The 9492-nt window shown below is 29.4% G+C and overlaps 1 protein-coding gene across 1 annotated transcript; it reads right to left on the minus strand.

The window, feature by feature from the left end:
* Window positions 1-398: 398 nt before the first annotated feature.
* On the minus strand, window positions 399-2569 carry LOC114264855 (uncharacterized). The gene has a single exon (XM_028205573.2). The coding sequence runs from the start codon at window positions 2479-2481 to the stop codon at window positions 553-555; it is 1929 nt and encodes a 642-aa protein (XP_028061374.2). The 5' UTR covers window positions 2482-2569; the 3' UTR covers window positions 399-552.
* Between the last annotated feature and the right edge of the window lie 6923 nt (window positions 2570-9492).

Below are 9492 nucleotides of genomic sequence, written 5' to 3' on the forward strand. Positions count from 1 at the left end.
AAGAAGACTCTATTTATATAGAATATTCGGAGCCCTCCCAAAATATATATATTTATATATATATATATATATTATTACGAGAATATGTTGTAATGTTCACATTGAGTCACATGAATTTTCAGAATGATTTTCTATTTGTATATTGTTAGTCTGGTACATAACATGTTTGAATGTATAGATTATGCACCATGAGCCATTTCTATGGGATGCAAATTTTTCCTATGTGACCGTTATACAAACCGGCACACGATTCTCTGTTTCAAAATCTTTATCCCCTGTACCAGTTACACTCCTAGTCGTTCAATAGTATATCGGGATTTTGCACATTTTCAAGATTCCTACCACATACTCTACCAAGAATGAAAAGCCAAACATTCAACCTCATAAAACAGCAACCATAACGAGAAGAAAAAACATAAAGACACTGCAATTGACTAAGCATATAGATCAGGTCATAACTTACATTAATTTTTGATGAAAAACAATCAAAAGTATCCATTCTAGAACAAACCTTTGTAAATCAAAAGTAATTGTGATCTCAATGAGGTATTATCAGGAGTGTTTACAAGGAGGCAATGGAGCTCCACACAAGCCAGGATTCCCCATAAAACCAGACACAGGTATACTAGCATTATGAGGAGGAATCCTCCCACTTAGTCGGTTTCCAGACACATCAAACTCTTGAATCCCCTTCAAATTCAGTACATTTCCAGGAATAGCACCAGTCAAATTGTTTTTCGAAAGCAAAATCGTTGTCAATTCCATGGCATTTCCAAGCTCCACTGGTATCTTCCCAGAAAGCCCATTTTCAGAAAGTTCTAGAACCTGCAATCCATTTAGTTTTCCCAATGACCGCGGTATTGACCCTCCCAACGGGTTGTTTGAAAGAATCAACGATACTATTGAAACCATGGCTGGTTTGTCCCCAATGTTCGGATCTATAGGACCATCAAACATGTTCTTTGAGAGGTCAATTGAGTTGAAATGCCCAAGTGGGTCTTGGACATTTTTCATGAAAATTGTGTCCAAGTGTCCTGAGAGCTTGTTGGAATGGAGATCAAGATCCATTAAAAGCGAAAGGTTCTTGAATTCGATTGGCAGCGATGCGTAAAACCCGTTGTTTGATAGGTTGAGAAATGAAAGGCTTGTCATGTTTCCAATCCAAGGAGGTAATTTTCCTGTCAATTCATTGCTTGATAAATCAAGTGTGGATAGTGATGATGAAGATAGCCAGCTTGGAAGCTGTCCTTTGATCCCGGTTTTCGCTAACAATAGCCGAAAAGCTTTTAGTTTTGAAAACCACTTTGGTATGGTGACAAGCTTCAGCGGATTAAAGGAGAGATCGAAGCTCTGTAAACCCTGTAAATTAGCAAGCTGGGGAGGAACTGGACCCGATAGTTGGTTTTTTGACAAATCAAGTGTCTGAAGATTCTGTAAATTGCCAAAACTTGATGGGATTTTCCCGGAAAATCTGTTGTTTGCAAAGAAAATATCGGTGAGAGTAGTGAGATGTCCAATGGTTGCAGGGAGTTTTCCTGTGAGTCTATTGTTCTCAAAGATTAGCCGTTGGATGTTAGGAAGCTGCCCAATCGATGCTGGTAACGTGCCAGTGAGTTTGTTCTCTGATAATCGACAAAATTTCAGAGAACTAAGTCCATTTATCGACCAAGGAATGCTTCCTGTAAGCTGGTTTTGATTCAGATACAGAAGGACTAATTTAGAGAGTCTGCCAATGGATTTTGGTATGCTTCCAGATATTTGATTTTCAGACAAATCAAGATAATTAAGCATCTTGAGATTGCCAATTGTCTCTGGAAGAGAACCCGAAAAATTGTTTTGATGGAAATCAAGCAGAGTTAACGAAACAAGCTTTCCAATCGATGGAGGTATGAAGCCAGACAATTGATTCCCTGAAAAACCCAACTCAGAAAGCGAAAACATGGAATGAAAAACAGAAGAAGGGACAGTACCCGACAAGTAGTTATTGCTGAGGTAAAGCTTTTTTAGACCGGTAAGGGATTGAAAAGACATGGGAATCGAACTGGTGAGCTTGTTTGAGTCGAGGAAGAGGTAAGCGAGGCGCGATAACTTGCCAAATTCGATTGGAATGTGACCTGTCAACTCTTTGAGATTGCTGAGATCGAGAAGTTGGAGAGACGAGAGGTTGGCGAGAGACGGAGATAGAATTCCAGACATGTATGTGTCGATGATGAAGTCTGTGCCTGATTCGAGGCCAGAGCGAGAGACATTGACGACGCGGCCCGAGGCGTCGCAGGCAATGCCTTCCCAGGATTTGCAGCAGTCAGTGGAAGGTGTCCATGAATGCAAGAGGTTTGATGGGTCTGAAGTGATTTTGTTTTTGAATCCAAGTAATGCTTGTTTGTCTATTTCATGACATGCTTTTGATGGTAATTGATGGAAGGAGAGTGTGAAGAGGAGGATGGTGAACGAGATGGGGTTTATGAGACTGTGAATATCCATTGAAGTTTGGATTTGGAGAGTTTGAAGATAGTGTGTTCTTGAGCAGTGGGCTATGTATAGTTGGTTAGTGGTGAATAGTCGCAGTCAAAATGGTTGAATTAGTATTTGGGAGTATTTTACTACGTAAGCCACGTTGGAAAGTTTGTCAAGGCTCCAGCAAGGATGAAGGTGGGCTTGACTTGAGCACCATTTTTTTTTTTTTTTTTTTTTATGACTTTTTTAAGTCACATTATTTTTCTATTTTTTTTTAATTATAAAAAGTCAAAAAATATACTTATTTAGATCATTCCAAACACTTTTTTAAAAGTTAGTTTGAGAATTCGTAAAAAACATTAATTTGGAATGTAAATTTGGCCATATTTAAGATGAAACTGATTTATATAATTCATTTTGTATCAACATTTCAAGTAATATTTTTAGGTTCTACAATAACATTGTTGCTCCAATAATGATTACTTTTTATTTTGTTCCATTGTCAATGCCAAATTTAAACTATGGTACAATACAAAAATGACAAAATTCTATAAACTTGTTTTGTTCTAATATTTGTGTTAATTTTTTATATAACCATCATTGAATCTTTGTAAAATACATCTAGTCATTAATAATAAAGTCAAAGTTTGATAATTTATTTTACCAAATTTGACACACAAAATAACAATACTAAAATTTGGCAACTTCAATGTAGTGCCATTAAAACACTCAACTACTATAATAAAGCTACGAAGTCTCCAATGGCAGTCCATTAGAGTTGGAGTGCACTTACAATCATTTGATGTGAAAGCAATCTCAAAGCAATCAACTAAAAATCACGCAATGAAGGATTAGGCATATCCCTTATTAGGGGCTAGATAGTGGAAAATGAGTTGGATTTCTGTGAAATGAAGCTTTCAGATACATATGAATGCTCTGCATTGTGGTGGGTTTGAGCAAGGCGTTGAAGTAAATGATGATGGGCTTAGGAAACATGCCAAGAATGATGAGCATGTGGCCCTACTTGCACCGTAATAAAAAATGTCCCATTGGATGATTTTGCTCCCATCACTTGTCTTTAATAGTACATTGTTTTCATTGGCGGGTAGAGGCCAATCCACTCCCATAATAAAACATATAATTTATCGACATATCTGTAGGAGTCTTTATTGACCAGGTGAGAGGTTTCTAAATATGAGAAAAAAAAAATCTCAAATTAAATGATATCCACTGAAACAAATCTATAAACTCAATAATCTACACAAAGAAAATCCCATAATGAAATAATTGAACTAATCTTTACATTGGACAAGAATTGATCTAGATCATTCCTACGGACTCTTCTAATTAAAAGTATATAAGAGTAGTTAACTGAACTACTACTTCAATTTGTTTGAGAGTTGATATATATTACTGAGGGCTATTTTGGAAAGATGGTTATAATTAACTTTTTGGTTAAAAGCTGATTATAAGTTAATTATAATCAATTTTTTGTGAGAGAGGAAAGTGGGTTATAATCTGAAAAGTGGATTATAACCCACTTCTCAAAAGACCCCTGAATATATTTCACAAGTTTTCAAATGAATTTTATTGGTTTTTTTTTATACATTCATATCTAACATGTTCACGAATAATTATGTTATTATGTTGTATATGTTAGGTACTACACCACAAATAGTCTCTATTGTATGGATTCTGTAAAAGGTCAAAAAATAAATAGGTGATATTTAATTGGTGATAAATATAATTTAGAGTTTGGATCCTCTAGTGTAAATTTTTTAGGATAATTTATGTATGATTTTAGGATTTGAAAATTGACAAGTGAAATGACTGTTGTTGCCCTCGGTTTTGTAATGTTAAATTTCAACCATATATCTAAAAAAATATTCCAAAATTATATTTGAAAAAATACACTAAAAGATGCAGACATCGAGATGAATATGAGATAATGATGCAAGAGAAAGAGAAGATGATGTGAGAGGAGTGTGACAAAATTTAATTCCAATATTGCGCCTGGATTTAAGGACCGGTAGTCATGGGGAAGAGATGAAAGTTTTAATAAGGTGACAATTGAATGGCAACGGTGGGATAAGGTTGTAGAAAGAAAGTGCCATTTTCACATTGTTCTAATATATGTCAACTTATTAGGCCATGCTTTTACCACCAAAAAAAACAGCATAAAAGTAGTAACAAACTTGATTCTTATTTTCTTTCAAACAAAAAAAAAAACTTGATTCTTGTTGGATGATGGGGGAGAGAAAGATAACAACTATGAAATCAAAACAAACTGTTCATAAATTTACTCATAATGTTAATGTGTGATTTAAATTTAATTCGGTATAATAAGACACATTTAAATTCTATCTGAACCATCCAATGCTATTTCCGCATTATGTTCTAAGTACCTAATATTGTTGGAGAGAAATCAAATACTATCACAGATTTATTTTAAAAACCTAAGTCTTTTGGGTCATTGAAATGGGTCCAGAATCTCCAGCTCCTAAAATTTTCCATCCTTATGTACTAATGTGCTCTAACAATTGAATTATGTTGAAATCTCAAAGAATAATGCTATATGTATCAATTAATATACTAATTAATGTACTAATTGATTATGTAACATAATTTAAGAAGTTTTTGGGATTTGTAATGTAATTAATGAGTAGAGTCAATAATAATGTCATAATTAGTGTTGATACATTAATTAGTATATTAATTAGTGTATGTAGCACCACCGAAACTCAAATACTATCTAATAGTTACAAGCATATTAAGACACTTAAGATAGATGAATTTAATATAAGGAACAATTTTATGGTATTTAAATGAGTTTTGTTAATAAGTGCCCTTAGGACACTAGTTAAGGTTGTAATAAATTGAACTAATTACTTCCACTAATATAAAATTTAGAAAATGAAATGAATTTTTTATTGGAAATAATGTAATTTTTTTGTAATAAGACCAAAATATCTTCTTTATTTTGAGTTAATTTTTTTTTTTATTTTTACTTTTAGGTACTTTTTTTTATGTTTCTTTGAAATAAATAATGTCTATTTTTTTTTTTAGCATCTTTAATTTCAAAATTATTAATTAAACTTGTATAATCACCATATCATTTTCAATGAATAACATAATTTTTTTAAAAAAATAACTAGTTTTCAGAAATTATGTTTTAAAAATGTACATTTTCTTTTTTAAATGTAAGATAAGTGTTTGATTTGATCAGATTTTTAAAAGAAAGAGTTTATTTTTATCTTTAGTAAAAAAAAAAATTTAAAATTTACTAAATTTTTATTTTTTACTTTTATTTTTCGAATTGTCTAAAAAATTTAGAAAAGATAAAAGTAATTTAATTTTTGTCTGAATTTTTATATAGAATTTGATTTATTTTTTAAAAATTTTATAACTAAAAAACGGACATAAAAAATTTATAAAAAAATTGACTCAAAAGAAAGAGAATATTTTGGTCTTATTACAAAAGAATTAATTATTTTTTAATCAAACATTCATTACTTTTTCTAAGGTCTATACGAAGTGATTGATTTCATTTAATACAATCTTAACTATCCTTAAGACACTTGTTAACAAAACTCTATTTTGATAACTACAATCATAATTGACTTGATTGAAGTAAGCGTTAAAAAAGATTAGACCTAGGATTGTAAAAATGTCCCGTGCCGGGATAGGCGTGGCCTGTTTAGGCTCGAACTAGAGCCCAGTTAGAATTTATCAGGAATTCAAGATTTTTACTATAATATTAGATTTTTGTATAATCAAGTAAATTTGAAACTTTTAATATCATTGTATTCTTTCTTTTTATCTTCTTTCTATCACATTATACCATTACTTTTATTTGTTAGCTTGTTAATTGTAATTCAATTATTTGAAAATTTTATTTGCGACTTGATTTGATATGAATTACTTTAACTTTTTCATTAAATTTTTATCAATTTCTAAAAGAACTTTCATTCTTATCCTATTTTTTTTTTTTTTTTTTATCTTTTCATCAAGTTGATTAGTTTGTTTCATTAAGTGATTTAAAATTTTGATAGATATACATCAAAAAATAGATAATTTAAATTTAAATATTGTTATATTTTTTTTGAGATCTATATTCATATAAATATTGATGAAGAGAGTATATTGAACCATAAGCTTCTATTGATAGACATTTAAGAATTCGCATAGACACAATATTGCTAGTTTGTGTAGTTTTCACCATCCCCTCTCAAAAGGCTGTCAAAAAATAAATAATAATAAATAAATAAAAAACAGAAGAAAAAAAATCCACTCCTACACTTCTATTCTCCCACGTTCATCATCTCAAAAGGTTGTCAATTAAATTTTTTTTTTTTTTAAGTTTATCTGAGAAAAATTTTACTTTGATTTTTTTGTTAAACTTATTTGATACCATTTCCTTATCATAACGTCCTATCTCTTCATATTTGTTCAGCTTCATTTGAAGAATCTTCTTCCGTAATTCTATCATCTCCAACTTCTTAACTTTTTCTATATTTTTATTATTTTTATTTATCTCCTACAACCTCCTCATTATTTGTGATGCATGTCACTATAGAATTTAAAAACCCAACTATGTGTGACAGATGAAAGAGATTTCAAAACAATCATGTTAAAACAATCACAAACACGAGAAAAATTATTTATGTATTTGTGATTTTTTTTGGCTAAGTCTCTAAATAAAATTGGATGTCAAAAAAAAAAAAAATACGTAGTCACCCAATAATGCTTGGACATATGTGCTTTTAGTCATATTTTCAATAATATTGCTCTTTGTTCATTAATTCCATTTTTTTATTTTTATAATTCTATACTTTTAGATTTAGAACTAAAATTTTATTAATGAGAAACATAATAATAAAAAATGAGTGTCATAATTATTATCTTTTTATAAATAATTTATTACTTTATTTTGTGCGTAACACAGATCAAACGCTAGTTACAAGTATAAGCACATGAAATTTATTATACAAATTTTCATAAAAAGGTGAAATATAAAGATAAAACACAAATAAAAACGCATGTTTGAACCACGTGTATAGCTTGCCCTCTCTTGGATACAAAATAAAAAAAAAAAAAAAATTTATTTTCCTATTTTGGTGACTTATGCCAACATGAACTCAATAAGCCTTATTTTGTTTTTTTTAATTAACATATTGAGATAATCCCTAAAATTGTGTAATGAATGGTCTTTTGTATTTTTATTTATTTATTTTTTACCGTATCTAAAATATGCCAGTTAACTTGAAAAGCATTGAAAATTTCAAGAAAGTAAAATTCCAATACAAGAGAATGAAAATGTGAATTTGTTCTACCATCTAAAAGAAAAAACAAAAAAAAGAAACAAATTTGGGCTTTGTTGGTTGGGCTGATCTTACATAATGTACGGTTTACATTATTCTCAGTCCACTAAAAAATTGAAAAATAGAGTTATTTGAGGCAAATTTGTATTTTAAAATTTTGTTGTTCATAATCTTTTGCTAATAATATGGTGGACCCTTTAATTATAAATTTAAACAAGTTAGGTTTCACATAAATCATGGCATTGTCACCAAACATTGTTAGGTCTTTAAGGAAATTTTTGTTCCATTAAAAATGTTTTTTTATTTTTATTTTTTTTATTAACATATTCATGTTAACTAATTAAATATCCAGAATTTTTGTAAGTGATAAAATTATCTACATAAAACTTTAAATTTGCAAATCAATGGAAACTCTTTTATAGGTTGTCATTAATTGAGAACTTAGCAATAACATTAAATTTTAGTCTAACATTTGTAGAATATTCTACTTAAAAATTGAATTTATCATTCTATTAAAATTTTAAAAAATATATATTTTTTGTTTTGATTTAAACATAAATTAATTTAACGGTTAAATTGTTTTAAACATGTGAATAAAAGTTGGGAGATAAGTATTATTTTAAAATATATCGATGTTACCGACAAATAAAATAAATAAATATATATAAAATATAAATTTATTCTGAATAAACATATATATGTTTTACTATAACCTATTTTGGAAAGTAGGTTAAAAGCCGTTTTCCATCTTTTAACCTACTTTCCTCTCTTTCAAAAAAGTCAAAAAGTAACTTTGAACCATCTTTCCAAAATACCCCTATGTATAGCACGAGTGCACTGTTAATTATAATATACAAGACACATTAGAGTTGACATATACTTTATAATGTGTGAATTTTATAATAACAATGCTTGGTATCATAAATTTTCATGGCTCGAATAGTTCAAATATCTCAAAACGACATCGTTTTGAGGGTAAAATGTCATTTTTTTGATATATTCGAGTCATTTGGACCACACAAATTCGAGTGACCAAACATTTTTCATTTTATAATTCGCAAAAGGGTTTTAGAGGAAATCCAAAATCTATTAATTACAATAATATATCAATCTATTAATTTGTAGTTCAAAAATCTCGTTTGAGATAAGTTTTTTGACTTTTTTGACCTTTTTAAGAGAAAAAATGAAATGATTATGGATTGGATGTTACATTTTGTCATATTTGTCTCAAATAACCTATTTTATCTTATATGACTATTTCAACCCAAAATATTATGGAAATGAACCCTAACTATCAATTAGTTTATTTTGCAATCTCTTATTTACTAAAAAGCTTGGTTTGGGAAGGGTTTTTTTGGCTTTTTTTACTTTTTTTGTGAGAGAAGAGTGTAATGATTATGAGTTGGATGTGATGTTTTGTTTGTTATGTCTAAAATAGCCTATTTTGTCTTTTGTGACTATTTTAGCCAAAAAAGCCTAAAAAGTCTCTTCCCAAACAGAGGCTATAAAAAGTCTAATCTAAAAAATAAATAGTATAAAAATAAGAGGCTAAATTATGTCATGAGTTTCCGTAGTTTAAATGAAATATTATTTTAGTTTTTATTATTTTAATTTGCATAATTTAAAAATTATATTTTTTATTTTGTTACAATGTTGCATGTTTGTCGTATGCCGTTAACATTTTGGATAGAAAAAGACCACCTATAAAATTAGAGAG

This window comes from Camellia sinensis, chromosome 4, assembly GCF_055761805.1.
Source record: "Camellia sinensis isolate YWXY chromosome 4, ASM5576180v1, whole genome shotgun sequence".
Lineage (NCBI taxonomy): Eukaryota > Viridiplantae > Streptophyta > Magnoliopsida > Ericales > Theaceae > Camellia > Camellia sinensis.

What these genes read in the sequence shown, in the direction of transcription:
- LOC114264855 (XM_028205573.2), bottom strand. Translation starts at nt 2,481, where the DNA reads ATGGATATTCACAGTCTCATAAACCCCATCTCGTTCACCATCCTCCTC.